General features: G+C 30.9%; 1 protein-coding gene across 2 annotated transcripts in view; it reads right to left on the bottom strand.

Moving 5' to 3' along the window:
- Nucleotides 1-1623: 1623 nt before the first annotated feature.
- LOC144844229 (F-BAR domain only protein 2-like) overlaps nt 1624-21653 on the bottom strand; it is a 43565-nt gene continuing 23535 nt past the window's right edge. Inside the window, exons 10-25 of one of the 2 annotated variants that reach the window (XM_078701021.1) lie at nt 20005-20137; nt 19899-19914; nt 15699-15753; nt 15007-15197; nt 14540-14558; nt 14143-14182; nt 13865-13992; nt 12504-12605; nt 11159-11419; nt 9602-9756; nt 8851-9065; nt 8251-8406; nt 7719-7851; nt 7391-7596; nt 6218-6447; nt 1624-5871 (exon numbers count right to left, since the gene is read on the bottom strand). In XM_078701021.1, coding sequence (XP_078557147.1) covers nt 5849-5871; nt 6218-6447; nt 7391-7596; nt 7719-7851; nt 8251-8406; nt 8851-9065; nt 9602-9756; nt 11159-11419; nt 12504-12605; nt 13865-13992; nt 14143-14182; nt 14540-14558; nt 15007-15197; nt 15699-15753; nt 19899-19914; nt 20005-20137 — 2063 coding nt within the window. In that variant the 3' untranslated portion in view covers nt 1624-5848. The remainder of the gene's footprint in view (nt 5872-6217; nt 6448-7390; nt 7597-7718; nt 7852-8250; nt 8407-8850; nt 9066-9601; nt 9757-11158; nt 11420-12503; nt 12606-13864; nt 13993-14142; nt 14183-14539; nt 14559-15006; nt 15198-15698; nt 15754-19898; nt 19915-20004; nt 20138-21653) is intronic. The other variant, XM_078701022.1, reaches the window with a different exon arrangement.

Here is a 21653-nt window from a genome sequence, read left to right as displayed (position 1 = left end):
CGACGCTCAGACGACTGAGCTAACTGATCAATTTGGTTTTAAGAAGGTTAATATGATAGTTATGACGTACTGATGAATTACGTAATACACGTATAAATAGACTATTATCAGCTGTTCAGTCATGTACTACTTTGTGGCCTAACGGGTAATGCTCAGGTTTGGGTGCTGTCAGCCTGGGTTCGAACTCCTACGGATATTTTTTTTAATGGAAAATAATGAATATTGTTTTTTTTTAAACATTGACTCTGCTAAAGGGAGCACAAAGGATATTGTTGTTTCTTAAATTTATTAAAATTTAGTGACTTTATTTTTATATACCACTGTGCTCCTCTGGTGTCAAATTGGGTTCAATTAAGCACAGTGTATTAACATAATATTAACATTCAGTGACTTATTTTTATTTTATATCACTGTTCTCCACTAGCACCAAATTGGGTCCACTCAGTTTATTAACAATAAAAATAACATACGAAAAGATATTAAAATGCAGTGACTTATTTCTATTTTATATTACTGTGCTCCCCTGTGCCAAATTAGGTCCACTTGAGCAAAGTATTAACATACGAAAATATATTAAATTAATGACTTATTTCTATTCTATATCACTGTGCTCCATCGGTGCCAAAGTTGATCCACTGGACCAGTTACCGTAGTACTATTTCTATTTCGGAAGTAAATAAAGGCATAAATGGCGCTCCGTAGAGAAGTAGGGAATGCTCCATCGTCAGAATGACGCTCTCAATATACCTCCAATATACCTCGAAAATTGCTGCTTTTTGTTTTCTGTCATGCGCCCTCAGACGGTTTCAAAGTTTAGCTTATAATAAAGCTCTGTCTACACAGGGAAGAGCTTTTCCCTGGTCTACACTAGTAATATCAAACTGACAAAAAAAGTGTGATGTGCTCAAATATGGTGATATTCCCAAATATGGTGATATTCCCAAATATGGTAAAGAGATTTAACCAAAAAGTTAACATTGATTTATTTAATATATATTTGAAACCAGATGAAATTTTTTGAGAATGGTAAAGAGATATGACATCATCATGTCCATATATGGGCACATCACATTTTTGGTCACATAAAGTGCAGACTAAAGGGTCTTCCACACCTGTTCCGGCACGGTTCCGGTCCGGCGCCGGAAAATCCAATCGAACGTCCATGTTTCGTTTTTACGCGGCTACGCGCATATCGATTGGCGCATAGCCGCGTGGAGCGTCGTCAAAACGAAACATTGATGTTCGATTCGCCGGACCGGAACCGTGCCGGAACAGGTGTGAAAGGCCTTTAAGACAGATTAAGGCCATAACAAAATTATCGGTTAATTTATTAACCAATCAGATACTATATATAAATAAAGCGTTCATCAGACATTACCAAACAACCAAGAGCCCTATCACAACGCAGTGATTTGTCGTTCAGGTCAAAGGTTAAAATTATTGCATTTATCCAATAATTATCTGATTTGAATGAGATAATTATCAGTTAATTTTTCTTGAGTGGAATCATTTAAACCTGGTTTCCACAGGCAGTTTATCGGTTGAATTTTTGCTGCAGAAACACGGCCTAAAAAAATCTCTCTCGCGCATACAGAAAATACTAAATAAAACAGACAACATTGATGATTTCAACAAACTAACATGTTTTATTTATTTGCTATGAAAAAATACAGTTCATTAAAGAAAGTAGAGTACCACACGCAAGCAGTAGCCTAGGCCCTAGGTCATTAACATACCTACACATTTAGATGACCACATATAAGCAGTAGCCTAAATGTTGCATAATGAATGCAAAATAATGTGTTTTTAGTAACAAACTGACATTAACCATATAAGGTATAACTTTTATCAAAACCTATAGAAACATATATTAGCTTCGTGTGAAATGAATGTCCAATTCAAGATATTAATAAATCAATTTAACAATATAAAAGAAAAACGTCACTTAATTACTAATTATGTCCATTATCTGCACTAACAATTTGCTTGCATTTACATGATTTTCTTGGACACAAGAGTGTACGTCTTAATCAAGCATGGCATACTACTGTACCACAAAGGTTGGCTTTCTCTTTTTGTGACTACCACAAATGAACTCAACCTGCCAAAGAAAGTTTAGCTAAAGTGCTGGCTTTAAATGATACATTAAACTTACTGACCTGATATGAAATTAAATCACAGAAAACTATTATACCATTTGATATTCATTAATCAGAGAAATTATCAATATTTATCTGTTTACGTTTTTGTTAGCTCTACATCATTCTTAATGCAATTCTTGTTCGTGAAATATTCACCAAAATATAATCATCATCTTTAAATCAAAATCAAAAGAAACAATTACATGTAAATTATATTCACTACTCTTTAACATTTATAAATTGTACAATAAAATATGTTTATAAAAATTAGATAACCACTTAAACTAACATAGTGTAGGATATATATTGCGATATTACAATATAATTTTATGTACATAATGTAATTTTATTTTCCCATAATATGTTTAGTTTTAAAAATAAAAGTGAGTGAACTAAAGATATGTGTAATAAGTGTAAGTTATTTAAATGCCAGTCCTCTACAAAATGTAATTTTTATTTAGAGATTTACTTCGAACGTGGTTAAATGAAAGGTTATTTATATATTCATAAAAATCTATGTTGGTTCAGTAAGTCCAATTTGATATATATTACCAAGGCCAATTTACACAGACGAACGGTAACTGCAAGCGGAAAAAACTGCGTAGCTTGTCCCACGTAGAATCTGTATCTATCCTCAGCGGAAACCGCCAGTCCACTCCACGTTGTGTGTAAATGGTCATAAGGAATAACATAGATTCTATATTTTTATTACCGCTTGTCTGTGTAAATTGGCCTCTAGTCTAAAACAGCCAATATTTGCTACAAAGCAAAAGTGTAGCTAAAATGAAAATCAAAATAATGTTAGCTAGCTGTAACTACAGACCTCCCTTAAGAGCAAAGGATAGAATAAGAGTACTGTACGAGTAACGTTTTTGGTTTCAGTTCCTCTATATTCAAAGTTAACTACAAAAATGTTGCTCTATAACATAACCTTACAGCCTATGGAATCACAAAGATTATTTCTAAATCCACCCCGCTATAAAAATCAATATTTCACATAATTTTTATATATTAGATCATAAAATAACTAACGTTAAAGTACATTAAAAAACCTAAGATCATATCTGATTGAATTATAATCTATATATACAAACATGATTGCATTTGAAAAAACGTAAAGTAAGCACGCTCACGGATAATAATCGTCATAAGATGGAGGAAGTAATTTCCACAATTGTTGAAAATGACAATTTCTAGAGAAATTCATCTGATGTAAACTGTTTAGTTCCATCTTTCAAAATCAAAAGCATTTCAGTAACTGATTTATTTCAATGACAAAGTGAAGGTCCAAGTGACCAGTGACAATTATAGGTAGAACATGGTCACTAGCAAAGTAACAAACAAATGACAATTTCTAACAATTGCCAAGTGACAATACCCAAAGTTACAATTGTCAAAGTGACAATTTTAATGTCAAAATAAAAATTGAAATTAATTGCAAAAGTAACAATTGTTAAAGTGACAAATTGTATTTCTGACATTCTTAATAAAAAAAAGTCAATTGCTTAGTGACAGTTGTTACATTTCCACCGAGTTGTTCCCTAAAGGAACAAATATTCACTTAAAAATCAGTAGAAGATAATATCATTACGTCAGTTGCTGATGTGACAATTACGTTGTTGAAAAATATTGATTGGTCAAGCCATGATATGTACAACTATTTCACACTATTATTTAAATTTGTCGATCGATTAATTCTTTATAATTACAAATATTTCCAACTTTAAATTCTGGAATAACTCAAGTACAAAAATTAGCTCATAAATATTTTTTAACAGAAATACATTCATATCTATACATCAATAACCTTGGAAAGCTTTATACATAGATGTTGGTGCTTACACCGTACGTAGTCGTATCTTAACTATAATGTACAATTGTTGTTTTATACTAATGATATTCATCAGTATAGAGTGGATTAACCTATTGACCTACAGACCTGCTGCTGCATAAGCATATTATGTTATATTATATAACACCTAAATAAATTCCTGTGATTTGATTGGATGAATGTGGGTCACATGGCGTGCAATAGTACGCACTATTAAACATTCATTGTTTGTATACCATTAGCCAGAGATTAAACATCTTGTTTTATGAATTTCTGACAAAACTAAAAAGTTCATTCTGAAATTGGGAAAGTGCTAAACGGTTGAAATGACCTTGTAAGGAACCATGTCACAATATCTTACTGCAGTTACTCCAGTACCTACATAACTTGTTTATTCAATTATTTAGCAAGCCTTTTTGAGGTTAGTAAGCTTTTGTTCGGGTAATCATACACACTGTTAAATTGACTGCAATGAAACAAACTAAAATAATACGTTATTGCAGTAATATGTAGTTTACTGCAGTGACTGCAGTAGAATAATTTTCGAACATTATTCTGATAGTCTAGCACTGCTTTCTTTTACAACTTGCCATCACCAATCACATATCTTAATAATTAATATATGGATCTTCTTTAAATTCACTTTTTTTGCCTAATAACAATAGAATATTTAAATTGATAGCTGGACGTCCAGTATACTGAACAGCTTACAATTGATAGCTGGACGTCCAGTATATTGAACAGCTTACAATTGATAGCTGGACATCCAGTAATATTAAACAGCTTACAATTGATAACTGGACGTCCAGTATACTGAACAGCTTACAATTGATAGATGGACGTCCAGTATACTGAACAGCTTACAATTGATAGCCGGACATCCAGTATACTGAACAGCTTACAATTGATAGCTGGACGTCCAGTATATTAAACAGTTTACAATTGATAGCTGGACGTCCAGTATATTGAACAGCTTACAATGAGTGTTAAAGGAATGTTAGCCATGATAACATAAGAAAATATGATTTTAGTGGAAAAAAAACAAGGCACTTGTATTGAATACACATTGAATAAGAATATAAGTGCACATGGGTAAGCCCTCCTTGAGAAGTTTAGCTAGCGCACCATACTGAATCACTTATAAACACATCAGTATACAGCTTATTTAAAACAAGACTGGCATTTATTATTTGGAACCTGAGAATTAAGTAGGAATAAAAATAAAAAAATAAAAATATTATGTTTTCCCAATTGATTAAAAATGATGTATGTGAATGTTTACAATCAATTTTATGGGAACTCAAAACAGCTGCTACATAAAAATGTTGCAAACACTTGCCTCTCTTAAGAGAAATGTGAGAACGAGTAACATTAATGTACCAATCAACCACCAACATGAGTCTATTCCCTCGAAATGTATAATTATTTTAACATCTGAATGTAAGAAAAGCACCTATCTTAAACATATTCCCTTTTTAAATTGACACTGTTTATACCTAAAATAAATCTAACAAGATCAGAAGGTAAAATGTACAATCCTTTCTCAGATATTTTATTTAAATGATATTAATGAAATGGTTACAAAATTTGATATGTACTAATCTTATTTATATTCTACATTTAGCCTCATAGTTTCCTTTCACATTTGTGATTGTGTTATCAATTATGTTAGGTATGCTTTCCCCAAATACTCCTAAATTTTCTAAAATACCATGTACCTTTGTGTGTATGTTTCATTATTTATATTATTAGTCAGTACAGTGTATATCCCTGATCAATGATAAGATTATTCACACATCTGTTAGTGGCTTGGGATGAATCCAGCTATATTCTGTACATCTAATGGTATGGAAACATGAATGGAACAAAGTCACTTTCAACTTTCTGATAAATATTTACCTATAAAACAAGAAAAGAAAGACAAAGGTTATTTATAAAATGTATATACATACATATATATAATACATAATTCCATCATTACACAATATATAATATACAATCAAAGAAAAAAAATATGCTTACAAATGTTTAATTGTCACAAATATTATCATATTTATGAAATAATATATCTACATATAATAAATATATAACTTTGAATAGTGAAAATGATCTTGTTAGGTGTACTACGAACTATCTGTTACAATATCCAAATCCTATTTTAGTGTGATTTTCCTTTTTGTATTGTTTGTTGTATGGAATTTGTATTCTGAAATAAAGTGATCAATTCAATTCAGTTAAAACTTACCAGAGGAAAATCTCTTTTTCACAAGTGAGAGACGGTAAGACGTTCCCACTAAATCTACATCAATACCAGACAACGTGCTACCATCACATCCAAAGTTGACAGCCAGCGTGGACGGTTTGCTTGGCCCATTTGTCAGCTCAAATTTGGCCCGTATTGAGCCTGATCCACCATCCTCCATCTTCTGTGAGATCTCTGGTATTTTCCATAAGGCTCTATTGTTTTCGGCTGACCTAAAAAAAGAGGATAACAAATTTTGTTTGTATTATAAACGTATATTACAGTACTGCTCAAAACATTTCATTCAAAATATTTTCGCTGTTAATTTTATTTACATTTATTATTTTATTTTATATATTAATCACAACTTCAACACTCATGAAACTCATTTTTGTTTGTAGCTATGTAGCTATTTGTATATAAATAACTTTTAACTTGTTTACATTATATTACTGTAAATAAATTGATAAACTGATTGTAAATGATAATTGAAATCAGTTTTTGTATGTAACTCTGCAATATTGTTTAGGTCTTCGTTCATTTTCACAATTGCAATAAATTTCAATTTCTCAGTGTTCGTGTACCTTATTCAGATAACATATTAGAAAGGAATGTGAATATTAGCCAAAGATTTTATATAGCCATCTTGTTGGTTCCCCTCCTGTTGGAATCACTTTTCAGTCTGGAATACGCCCTCTAGCTCTCGGCTTTAACTTACTGATATTAGCTAAAGTAAACATTATTCTACTGCAGTAACTAAAGTAACTACATTTTGTTTACTTTTACACTGCTTATACAATTATTTCTCAACTTTATGCAATTAATAATAATAATATTAATAGATAGATAGGTTTATATAGCCCAAATAAACGATGTCTCTATGCGCTGAACAATAAAGAGAAAGAGTGGAAACCAGAAGTAAGAGAACAAAAAGACAAAAACACCAAGCAAGCACCCAAACCGGAGTATGAGGATACACATTCTGTTAGTGTACCATCATAAACTTTTACATTGAAACTACAATCATACATTACTGCAGTAAAAATGTAGCTACTGCAGTAACTGCAATTTAATAATAATTATTATGTGCAGATGCTTTGTTTTGTTTCTATTGTTTCATAATACAATCAAAAGATTACAGTTAAATAAATTAATTTTTACAAAATTCTTACTTACCATTGGGCGTGGGGCTTGGAATGCATAATGGACACACCACCATCAACGGGAACTAACAACGAGACGTTGATTAATGGTATAGCGGGTTGGAGGGCACTAGCGTTGTACACGTAATCTACTCTTAAGTCTGTAGTGTTTGAGTCGCACTTCCAATAGCTACAGAGTTTTAAGGGCGTGGACGACTGAGCATCTGGTTGTGCTCGAACCTGGAATGTAAAATACAAGAACAAATTGCCTTTAAGCTATAGTATATATATGATAGTGTAGACAAAGGGTTCCTTATGCAGTAGATAGATAGATAGTAGATAGAGTATACATTATGACTTACCTGATATTTCAGAATATCTACATTAAAGAAGGAAGCTGCAGCATTTTTTTCTGCTTGACTTCGAAGCAACGAAACAAGTGCTGACATATTGAATGAATACACTTGCCTATTCTCATTACTTTGAGAAACATCCCTATGGAGATAATGGGGTAAGCAAAGTTAATGAACTGCTATCCAATTTGTACTATGTTAACACATTTACCAACGATTCAAAAAGTAAAAGTATTCTAAAGCTCTGTCTACACTATCAAACTTTATGTGACAACAAAATGTGATGTGCCCATATATGGATATGATGATGTCATATCACTACCATATTTGGGCACATCACATTTTTTTGTCACATAAAGTTTGATAGTATAGACAGAGCTTAAGACAAAGTTAGAAGCAGTATAGAGATTAGTCTCTCTTATTTTAACTTGATCACAGGCAGATGCCAAATTATTATTTTTCATATCCTGGACTTTCCGAACTATATTGTACTATATCATACTAGAAATTATATTTCAATATATTATTTTGTTTCACTCACTGACTAATAAGTTGTTTATTTGGCAGGACTTGTTCTAGTTTGTTACAATTTCTAATGCTGAATGTTAGAAGAGGCGGAGACGGGTTACTTGTAAACACATTGATGATACCAGCAGGAAACGATAGCATCATATCACCTGTAATCTTCACCATGCACCTGTCAAAAATAATATGCAAATTAGTTTGTACTTAAGTATAGAAATTGTGGTACTTGTATCCTTAAATCATCCTTTATTTCAAATAAAATACATAAGAATGGTCACAGGTCACAGCTTGGAGCACCAAGCATATGCAGGGCAAAACAAGACAATACCAAAACACTTTGAAGAAGAAGAAGATAAAAATAGTAAAAAAACATATCAAAAGGCATACAATTTGGTTTGTTATAAAATCTATAAAACCTATATATTATTCTATACATTTATAGTAAATTTCTACAAAAAAATTGTTTAATATAACATTTCCACATAAAGCTTCAATGATGTCTATCACATGTGCTTTTTAAACGTTTTTATGAATCTTTGTATACCACAACCAAATGAATTTCCCCGGAGTTTGGACAATTGAATTGTAACATTTTAAATTAATAATCATAACTTACTTTGTTTGATCTTTTCCTTTAAAATATGCATTTACTGTTTCTATAAAGGCTGCTGCTATTGGTATAGTATCTGACATGCCTAGTGTGAGCGGGCTAGGCCCACGTGACATGCCGATAGCTGGTGATGAATTGAATGATCCCAGACCGGTCAGGGATGAATTGCTGTCTTGACGTGGAAGGAGCATGGGTGGTTCATTGAAGGCTGGACTAGGAGACTATAGATAAGAAAAATGATAGCATAGTAAAAGTAAATTAGAGGGAAAGTTTACTGGATCTGTGAGTTTGTCATAATACAATGAAAAACATCTCATGGAATGAGACATGCCGCCTAGTACTCAAAATGTTATGTTGCACTAGGAAAGATACCCGTCCCCAGGGTGTGTATCAAAAGTAGCTTAAAACCTTCCTAGGAAAACTCCATTTTGATACCACATGAAAGATATAGATTAAAATTTAAAAGAAGTTCATCAAAGTGAGATTTATTTTATTGGTTGTAATCGGGAACTTTTTTGAAAAATGAATATATTACAAAGCAAACATCTTAAATTGATTAGTAATCAAGTTAAGATTTTTGCTTTGTAATATATTAATTTTTACAATATATATTTAGTTCATGGCTGAAGATGATTCAAGTACAAATTTAGTAATTCTTTAAAGTTTGTTCTTCTGTTCTATTGTTCCCCTTATTTTTACTTATTGTCAACCATTATTGTAAACGAAAAATAAATGTTATTGAACTTGAATATAGTACCTGAATACTTCTAGGTCTTGAAATAGATCTTGGGGGTGGGGGAGGTAATGAATTAAACATACTGGATGCACCGGCACTATGTCTGTTCTTAGCTGGTAACGTTGGAGGTTGAGTATCATTTGCACCGGGTGGACTTTGTAATATATCACCGCTTGCTGTAATGATAAAAAATAAAAGCATAGAGAAAAACATACTTTATGTTCTGTTTTTAAATATGTTTTTACAACGAAAACACGTACGCACAATGCAAATGTATATAAATATAAAATCCTGTATTTACATATTTGTTTATGACTGAAATATGTTATGGAAGTAAAGGATTTTCAAGAATGATTTGTTTTTATTTTGCTCAATGTTATGTCATAGGTCACAACAACAACAACACACATGTTCGATACAATTTCAAACCATTATGTGAACTCAATATCCAGAGGTGAATCCTGTAAAAAAGGGGGATGAGAGAGGGAAGGCGACAACAAATATTGGTCTTGTTCATTGTCTGGTGTAGAAAAATGGTTGGAAAATCTATCAATAAATCTTATTTTTTGTCAATAACACAAGACATGCCATAGTGTTGTCATGCTAAAAATTAAAGGAATAGATGCATTGCTATGCTAATCACATCAAACTTATTAATAAAAACAAATCATAAACAAATATTATTCAAACATAGAAATATTATTCTAATAACAAATTATTAAACTAAAGAATGCTGTTATATAATAGCAGGTAGTATTTAGAAAGTACTACTGTACAATTTAAATATCTAACAAAAGCAACTTAAAAACATTTTTTTTTTAAATTATTTTATCTTTAGTCTTTGTTTCTTTTTGTCAGAAGCTTAAATGTTATAAATATAAAATAAATTTTTAAAATAATAAAGTTTCTTAAAATACTACACATTTTCATAATATTTTTGATATAGATGTGGATATAAAGATAGGCAAGTTTTCTATATACTCCACATTTAGGAGGTTTAAGAAATAAATAATATAACATCGTCTGCTAAAGCTTCGAACAAGAACTATGGCCCCACAAGCAGCTTCGCAAAAAGAGAGCAACTAAAAAAAAAATGTAAAAAAAAACCTAAAAGCAATACATAACTATATTACTTAAATTACTACTAAACATTACAAATCATTTTTAATATATGCTAATATAAAACAAACTCTGAAAAAAGTGAATCATATGGCTTGTTTCACTTTTTGTTTTATCAAATAAAATATAACAAAAAGATTTTAAATTTTATTTTATTGTCCCATTAAATTTATCTGTTCTTTTGTTATATTTTTAAAAGTATGATATACCTTTGTATTAAGATAATATCATTAAATATAAAGAGAACAAAAACTATAAAAATAACAACAGAAAGAACATATTCAGAGTTGACATTGTTTAACCATTGCTCGCAAGAATATAACATATTGGTAATAATAAACAATAGTCAAAAGATATACACTAATGTATAATAGTACACTTTGTAATTGGATGCATTCCACGATACAAGTGCTTTCATGCGATACAAGCAGCATACGTATATATGCCGTGCACGCTTACTCAGATCCTGTAGACTTCTAGATAACGTAGCCATCTTTTGCACCACAGGAGGGCGTTGTCCGTGTGCCGTATGCCTCTTAGTCGGCATGGTCGAGTATGTAGGAATGTATCGTCCGTAGCGACGGGAATTTGGGTACTTGCGTGAATTGCGATTTTCTGAATGTCGCTGAGGTAATGGAGGCGGTGGTTGAAGTAGAGGTGGCGTTGCTGAACGTGAGTATTTGTCGGGTTGAGGTGATGGACTGAATACCATTCCGTCTACTAGCAAATATTGTTTACATTTTCAAATTGATATTTTATTAGAATAAAAGAAAAATATATATAAATTGACAAAAGAGAACCTTCAAACCACCAAGTGACATACTGGAAATTAATATTTAAACAGTGAATATGAGAAAATTGGAGATTCGATTCGAACCTGGATTCTTCTGCTTGATATGCAAACACATTCTACCACTAGATGACTGGGTCAAATTTGATTGGATAGGGACTCCTTAAAACACGATAATAATATTATTTCTTAGTCTAAATGGAAGCACCTTAGAGCTGTAAAATGAGACTGATCAGAAACTTTAAATCTGTTTTTAATGTTTTTTGTAAACAGTATATATATAAATGAAAAAGTACAATAAAATAAAATAAACCAAAAACCAATAGCAATAATATTATATTTATGCTTGAACCGATAATATAACCATATTTTAATTAATTTGGTTAAATTCACCTCAACCAAGAGAAACTGCAAATAACAAATCACCGCAACCAAGTAAAATAGGAAAACAAGAATAAGACTTCAGATGGCTTAAAGTAACATAAGTTAAGTGATTCTTTTACAAGAATTTGCTTAAATTATGCAACCATTAATGTAGCCAGTCTGAAAATAGCATAACATGGTTACCAACAGTCCCGCATTTCAAAGATTTTTTATGCATTTTCTAGACATAATTATCACAAATTTGTCCGACATTCGGCACATGCATATAAAATTTTTTTAATTTAAATATAAGATTTAAAACAAAATTTAAATGATTTTGTTTGTGTACTCAAAAAAATAATTTTAATTTTAACAGCTTAAAAGTGCTGAGATCAATTGAGTACCCTTGGGGTACCTATCCCTGCCAAAATGTGGAGTCCGTCACAGATTGTTTGATTGGTAACTATGTTACACAAAAAGAAGCATAGTTTGATATATTTTTGATATAAATAAAAAGGATTTTTAAAGGACTGATAAAATTGCAGAACTGTAGTGTTAGCATGTTTAGTATTAAAACTCGTAAAAGTCTACAAAAACTGCAAATTAGAAACCCAACAAAAGCAAGATCCGGCAACGATCGTGAATGCTTACACTTGCTTCGTGTGAACAAGTCTCCTCTCCTAGAAAACTGAGTCGTTGAACTTGAGGGCAGTGTTAGTTGGTTGAACGAAAAATCAATTCCGCTTAAAATGTCTACAATGATTATTAACGTGCACATTTTAAGTCATTAAATTAATTCAACATTTAACATACGGTTAAGATACAATATAATTTTATGCAAATCAAGACAGATTATTAAGTACATGTCTAAAGCTCTGTCTACACGATCAAACTTTATGTGATGTGCCCATATATGGATATGATGATGTCATATCACTACCATATTTAGGCACATCATCACCATATATGGGCACATCATCACCATATTTGTAGACAGAGCTTAATTGATGGCTTTGTTATTTCACTATACAGTACAAATAGACAATCTGCCCATGCTCACAATATGGCCAGTTGCAGCTTTCCGTGTTTTGTCTCTTCCTTTCTTATAATTTAATCACAATGTATGTTATTATATCTTCAATTGCGCTTGAAAATGACCTAAAGCTCTGTCTACACTAATAAATTAGTTTGACAAAAAAAGTCTGATGTGCCCAAATATGGTAGTGATATGCCCAGATATGGTGATATGACATCATCAAGTCCATATATGGGCACATCACATTTTTTTGTCACATAAAGTTTGATAGTGTAGACAGAGCTTTACAATTGAGATGAAATGCCATTCCTTTTTTAGCATTTTTTTCTTTTACTTATTTATAACAAACATATTCTCCTTTAATATTCATTATTTAATTCAAGCAGAATATTGTATTTAGAGCGATTGGAATATACGACGAATTGAAGACCAAGACGATTGCATTTCAATTCGTAAAAATTAAAACCAACTTACAAAACAGAAAGTTGCTATTGTAAACAATATAAAAGATTTTAGTTTACATTTGTGTAAAAATAAATCAGAACTATATTTTACTGATCTTATAAAGTAAATACAAAACCAGCAATGAAATAAGATGTTTGTTTTGATAGCACAAAGAGTTGTTTTAATGACTTCTGTTTTTTATGGTATGTTTATTTTATTCTTGTTACACTTTGTTGTAAAAACAAATTTGACGACTGAAAGTCTAATTTGAAGAAACTTATTATTCTATTTTAAAAAAAAAGGATTTTACTCTTTTCACATTAACTAGCAACATTTCAGAGTTTATATTAGACACACTGGGGCATCAACTTTGGCGTTTTTGATGGTGTGTGTATAACCTCTTACTTTCTGCTAGGCAATGTGAAAGGGGCACTAGAACATAAAATCTATATAAAATTATGTATGTTCAAATCAATCAATTACAAAAATAGATTAAAAAAATATTGGTTCAATTAATATCTACTGTACTTACTTTCACTTGACGTGGGAGATGTTCCACTTCCTGTATCACTATGAGACATCAGACTTGTACCACCTGGTGATGACCCCAATGGGTCAAAGGCCATAAGGTCACTGCTGCTTTTTGTACTACTATTAGAGCTGCAAGAAAATTAATTTAAATGTTGGTTATTACAAGCTGGATAACATTTAGTCATAAGGGTCACTCTTAATGTCGATGAAAGATTTGTGTGAGTGAGGAAGACGCTTTTGGACATTCTTTTTCAAAAATTGTAAAATCTAGTAACTAACCTTCTACTTCCAATTTGTGCTCTTCGTTTAATATCACCATCTAAAAAAATAAATCAAATCATTGAATTTTCCCACTCTACTTTATTTCTTTTCCTAGGTTGTGGGATATCCTTACAATTAAAGTCAGTTATGTTCATTTAAGTCTATACTATCACACTTTATGTGACAAACAAATGTTATGTGCCCATATATGGACATGATGATGTCATATTACTAACATATTTGGGCACATCACACTTTTTTTGTCGGAACTAGTTTGATAATGTAGACAGAGCTAAATGTATTGTAATTTGATTCATCACTTTCCTACAATCCGCCAGATTGGTGCCTTTATTACATCTTTTATGTATTCAATATTTTGTCTTTCTGGAATATAAATGAATTGAATTGAACTTACTTGATTTATCTCTCCGCATCTGCAAACCAAAATAGAAATAAAAGTTACTCATCATAAATATATTAATATAAAATGTATTAAATGAAATTTAATAAATGTATTAATTTCTTTTTACCATCTAATTTCATAATCACCATTGGTGTGATGAAAAGAAATTAATACATTCAAAGCATTTTGCACAGAATATGTATTCTTATCCTATAACAATGACAAATGCTATATCTAATTATCAAAAACAGAATTTAATATAAGATAAAGTATAAGCTACATTTAACTTTAGTGCAGTTATCCCTATTATTATTAACATATATGACCAAGTATAACCCAACCAGACCACAAGATCACTCACTAATTTTGTCCAAATTCATACAAAGTTTTTGGTAAATCTATTATTAAAGATGTTGTCCCCCAAAAACATGAAAAATAAAGATTAATAAACCATATAATTTAATAACCAGAGTACTTACAGCTGGCGACAGAGTAAGTTTTCCGCTAGCTAGGGAGGCTTTTATTTCATCCACTGACGCCGTTGTGTTGCTTGAATTTCCATCAGGCACTATTGGTTTGATTTCAACATGAATCTTACGAGGAGGTTTATCGTAGCTGTCAGAATCGGAATCAGATTCTGAGAAGAAAGTATCTTGTTGCTTAAATCCATGTAATAAAATGAATTAAGATAAATGACACTTTAAATATGTTGTTAATAGGAGTGTTATTAATTATAACATGTATTAATTTTCAATATAACTATTAAACCAAGCAAAACCGGTTTAATTATTATTAAGGTTTATCACATAGAGCTTGATTTCCTGAGGAACGTCACTGCACAATGCTTGATGGGAAGGATTTGAGAGCAAACGTCATAACGGGTACGTGCAAACAACAAATCATGTACGTACATGTTGTGATGTTTGCTCCCAAACCCTTCTCACCATGCGTCGCGTACACTATTTACACGCTATTTGCGATAAACCTTATTTACAGTTTTATAGCAATTGATTGAGAAATTCTAGGATTTCTAAAAGACATGCAAGTACATAATATTTTTGAACGTGAAGTAATCCGGATGATTATTTTTTATGTATTTGTAAATATAAATGTATTTTCCCATTTTTCTAACTAATTAAACTAATAAAAATAAACAGTATTCAAAGGATATCATCTGTAGCATCTGGCCGAATGGTATACCCATCCTCGTCAACTTGTGGTGTATTCTACAAAATCAAACAAGAATTCAACTTTTAATTTTTAAACTAGCAAAAGATTACTCATGCAAATAAATGAATGAAATCATTTGGAAAAGAAAAGGATGCATCAGAAAAATTCCATGCAAAATGTGATGAATTGAAAGAAACATCAAGTAAAAGTACTAAAGCTCTGTCTACACTAACTAACACTAAAAAGTGTGATGTGCCCATATATGGTAGTGATACTATGTCCAAATATGGTAGTGATATGACATCATCATGTCAATATATATGGGCACATCAAATTTTTTTGTCACATAAAGTTTGATAGTTTAGATAGAGCTTTGGGGTTGAACCAAACCAAACAACCTGTAAAATACACATAGAGAGGAGAAAACAAGCATTAAAAAAAAATTCAATTTATGGAAGTTTGAATACAACAAAACAGATACAGTAGATACAATGTATAACTATCCATTTGAACAATAAAGCATCAAACTAAATGGATTAATAAATTACGTAACCAATGCATGAGTGAAACAAACAACATATTCATTCTGTTTAAATGTATGTAAAATGTACAGTATACACAACATGCAGTAAACACATGACTTGAAACAAGACAAAAACACAAAGATATTAAAAATCCATAAAGGCTAATAATAGGCTACAGATAAGGATTCAAGATGGAACATCCAGGTGTCTACACAGATAATCATGACTTTACTAATAAAGTGCAAATTAGATATCAGTTGCCACTGAATACCTTGACCATCAAATGACAGATAGTGCATATCAATTAGGTAGAGGTAACTACACCTGCACAATAGCAACTCTTTGGAAATTGACTATAAACAAGTTTTCAGAAATGGATCTATCATGCAAACAATTTAATATACAGATTTCAAAAAAATTACTAAAACTAATGTAAGGGATCAGTGAAGAAATGTTGTGCAGAGAGTAAAAATATAAACACTCAATTCACAATGATAGACTAATCTATAACAACAACTTGCATTCAATAACGTGGGTTGAGTACCGACGCTTTGGTCGGTTTCAGTGTCCGGCACAAGCTCACGGAATGTGCGTGGTTGACTTCCTAACACATCCTACATACAGACGAAGAAGAACACAGGGGTGGAGGTCACAGATAGTGCTTTATTGGGTCAAAGCAAAATATTAATTTTTTTCATTCTTATTTAAAAAAAATGATAAAATAGGTAAATGAATTGAGCCCTATATTAACACTTAATAAATTCACTTAAGTACATTACTATATATATAACTTAAGTACATTCCTAATTATCATTTTGGTATGAAATACATAAAAATATGTTTCACCAAAATTCATCATAAATTATTTTGATAATATGAAATAAAAAGTAAATTGAAAACAAACAGTAGTAAATTTCTCATTGAATGTTAACCAATATGTAAGTAAAAAAAAATCTTTTATAAAAAAAGAAATAAATGTTGCATTTATAAAAAAAATCTAAATCAAAGAATATTATGATGTTGCTTTGTCTAATATTCTTATCAATTAGGAAAAAAAAAAATAATCTATATATAAATTAATGAATTAACTAGTAAACTAATTAGCAGTATTAATAAGATCTAACTAAATTGAAGTGGAATCTAATTTGAATTTGGCATGATGTAAAATTAAACACATGCATTATTTTTAACTAAACCTCACTACAGTCAAGTCCTTGGAAAACATTGAATTCCAAGAAAACCAAAATGAAACTACTGAATTAGATACATGCATTTATTAATTTTTTGAAATTGTTCAATTTATAAAAATTTAAAAAGCGATGGGCATGCAGGCTTTAATATAAAATCTAATTTTAAATTTGTTTTTTCCTACAATTGTTTTCCTTCATTGTATATACAGTAATTATATAAGTTATAGGGAAACAGGTATTTTCTTCTTATTTTCTAACTTTGCCTACTTTTTTGTCCTTTTCAAATTCTACTGTTTATTGATGGCTATATAAAACTAGCCATTTTGTTTCTGTGTTCTGCTAGAATTATCATACTTTAATAAATTTAATTTAAAAGAGTGAAAACCCATTTGCTATTTTCAATGATTATAATTAAATTTGTCCACTTTGTTTATAAATTATTTCTAAATTGGTAAATTACTAAGTGGTCATTGCATTTTGCTCAAATAAAAGACTAATTCACCTAATGTAAAACTATTAAATTCAAAACATTTTATCATAATTCAATGTATTAACCAAATTATAATGTAAAAAAATCCTTATATAAAAATTTGAACCAATCAATTATCAGACCTGAAAATTTTAAAACCCAATAAATTGTAAAAGAAAATGAACATTAATCAACTATAAAAAAAAAGATAAAAAAAACCGTGGAAAACGAGGGAAATGTAAAAAAAAATGTGTGGTGTCAGACAAATACACTTGAAGGCTAAGCCAGGGCTGGGGTTAAACAATACTTTGACTGTAACAATTAGTTCATGCTGGAAAAGTTAAGTATACTTTAGCATTCTGTTAAGTCTGTTACGACCCTACAATTACCCAATTCAATTAAGTTTTTTTTGTGTTGTATTAAATTGTTAATAAATGTAAAAAGCACATCCATTTAGAAATTAAGCTTCTATAGTAATTGACACAAATTGAGGCAAACACGAAGGCTGCGACAGAAGCATTATAGACTACCCATTCACTGGCTTAGCCCGACACTCACCACACACAAATGTTTGAATGAACTCAGAGACAAGTTGCTTTGACTTGAAGAAACACTCGGCGGCTGTGTATTGGCCTAGATAATATAAAGGTGATAATTCGTTTCTGCTTTGTTTTTGATATTACTGTTCTTATTGTTTATTATATTTCAATAATGTATGTGCGAATTGCAAGTCACTGATGTACTGGCTTGACAAATTGCCCAATTCATAACATTATTACAATACCATAAACATTTTATGGAACAAATGCTGAAACGTCTTGTCTCAATCATAAACAGCTTAATGTTGATATCCTATGTTGTCCCAGACTGTACAACAATATTCTTCCGCTGTGATGGCACTACCACAAAATGGCACTACCACAAAATGGCACTACTGCAAAATGGCACTACCGCAAATGAAAAAGTCACAAAATGGCACTACCACAGATGACAGTGCCACAAAATGGCACTACCACAGATGACAGTGCCACAAAATGGCACTACCACAGATGACAGTGCCACAAAATGGCACTACCACAGATGACAGTGCCACAAAATGGCACTACCACAGATGACAGTGCCATAAAATGGTACTATCACAGATGACAGTGCCACAAAATGGCACTACCACAGATGACAGTGCCACAAAATGGCACTACTACAGATGACAGTGCCACAAAATGGCACTACCACAGATGACAGTGCCACAAAATGGCACTACCACAGATGACAATGCCACAAAATGGCACGTACCACAGATGACAGTGCCACAAAATGGCACTACCAAAGATGACAGTGCCACAGATGACAGTGCCACAAAATGGCACTACCACAAATGACACTACTGTGTGATTTTCAGTCAGTAAAATTCTTTAGGCTTCCCCTAGACTGCGGGCACTAACAATACATAGTACCATCAGCTAATCACAAATGAATGTAGGTATACATGTTCAAACAAGAAGCCTGTGTTGCTTTGACATTGAACAGTAAATGTTGTGATTGAAATTAGTAGCATAAAACATTGTTTATGTAGTGAAATTTATAGTTAAGATTAATACCATAATGAAAACACATTTTCTTGATAAGTTATTATTACTATGAAAAAATAACGATTTTTGTTTGTGTGTGTTAATATGAATCAAGTAGAAAGATGATTTGCCAAACTATAAAGTAATACAGAAACCACTGCTTAGTTGGACCCGAGTCATCAAGTACAGGCTTGTGAGTCCCACCAAACAACAACAGAAACCACTGTTCAGTTGGACCCCAGTCATCAAGTACAGGCTCGTGAGTCCCACCAAACAACATTTTTCCCTCCATAAACATACTGAACATTTAGTGCAATTTAGTTGGGCAAAACATCTTCTAACTTATTTAAACTTTCGAAACAGTACTACATAATCACTGATTCAACTTCTGACAATTTGTTAATGTATTGTATTATTATAATTTAAAAAGATATAAATAAATTCACTTACCAAATCAGGAGATTCTCTGTAAAATAAATAAAACAAAATTTAACAAATTTGTTAATCAAATTGCTACTCATATATTTATTTATTTTGATGTTGTAAGTAAACTTACCCTTCACCGGTTCCATTCTCTGCAGTTTTATCCTTTTTCTTTTTTGCTTTCTTCTTTTTCTTGGTCTTTTCCTTCTGAATTGTTTCAGTAATTGGTATATTGGAAATGTCACATTCTTCAAATTCGATTGATGCTGTCAATAAAAAAAAACAAGAAAAATGTTGTGTATTATCTGATATATATATACTGTTACCTGTGTTATTATATACATATTTATATGTATTAATTACATTAAATTAAGCCTTGTCTACACTATCAAACTTTATGTGACAAAAAAATGTGGTGTGGGCACTTGTTTTGTCAAACTAGTTTGATAGTGTAGACAGAGCTTTAGACATACGGTACCAATATGATTAAATATTTAATTTTAATATTTGTTCATTTTCACCCTTTTTTCAGAGTATTTTATATTATCATCAAAATAATGAATTTGATAGAAGCAGAGAATAAAAACTCTGTTTAAAAAAAGTCCAGAGCGACAATCAAATAATTGAAAACATTTATTTGAAATGTCATGTGTTCATATAAAAATGTAAAATGTGTATAGAAATTCTATAAATCTAATGGTTTATTTTATTGGTGTAGAAATGCAGCATACTTATTACTAAAATAACACTAGCAAAAATCTTTAATAATATGAGCATAATAAAAATAAAATGAAACCATTAAATTGAAAAAAATACCACACAAAAATATAAGCACATTTAGAAGGCATCTGTTAAATCACTTTGGACCTAAATAAATGTTGTTAGGTGATTAAAATACAAAATGATTGACAATGTGTAAATTATAAAAGAGCTTTAAATTAGCTGATAACAAAAAGGTTGAGAGCAAAAGGAAGGAAATAGATTATAATGTTGAGAAGCAAAAAATAAATATGTTAAAATCACTGAAAAATTAGATATTTATAGTTCAATATTAAAGGCCATGTGCAGGCAAAAAATTTATATTGATCATACATTCCAATAATTATCGATCTATAATTTCCCCTATGTTTCATAATTTTTGGGATTTTATTTGTGTTACAGGAGCTTGTTGAAAATAAGCACTTTCTTATCAGTGGGGGGATAGTTCAAATTACACAGTAAATCTCTATTCTTTTGTACACAAATTTTGTAAATATAGAGGCATTTAAAAAAGCTATGAAAAATAAACGGTGTGGTAAAAAATGTTATCAGATGACTAAATATAGGTAATACAAATATTTAATTTATGTACAATTAACCAGATATTATATTTAAAATTCATGCCTGTACCTGAGCTTTAAAACAAATGTGTAGCTGTGCTTATTAATAAACTACTGTACATGGAAATACATCTATAAGATGACATAAGAGCTAAATTAGATTTATTGAAATTTCCCAAATTATTATTTTTTAAATGATGGTGGTACAAAATAAGGGGTTTTTCCCATAAACATATTGGTCAACTTCTGACACAATCACAGCTCATGGAGAAGGATCACCAAATATGGCTGCATCAATCGGCCAATCAGATACTGTACGCTAAAAGTTCGTCCCTCACTCAGTCACGCACTATGACATAGTGTGTTGATAGTATCAATGTCAGAATGTATTACAATTGCCATATAAGGAAATAAAACATTTTACCAAGAATTTATAGACAGATTTTAGAGCTATTTAAAAAAA

The sequence above is a fragment of the Antedon bifida genome, chromosome 6 (genome assembly GCF_963402885.1).
Source record: "Antedon bifida chromosome 6, ecAntBifi1.1, whole genome shotgun sequence".
Classification (NCBI taxonomy): Eukaryota; Metazoa; Echinodermata; class Crinoidea; order Comatulida; family Antedonidae; genus Antedon; species Antedon bifida.
Note: the sequence above shows the minus strand (reverse complement) of the source record. Positions and strands in the feature narration are given on the sequence as shown.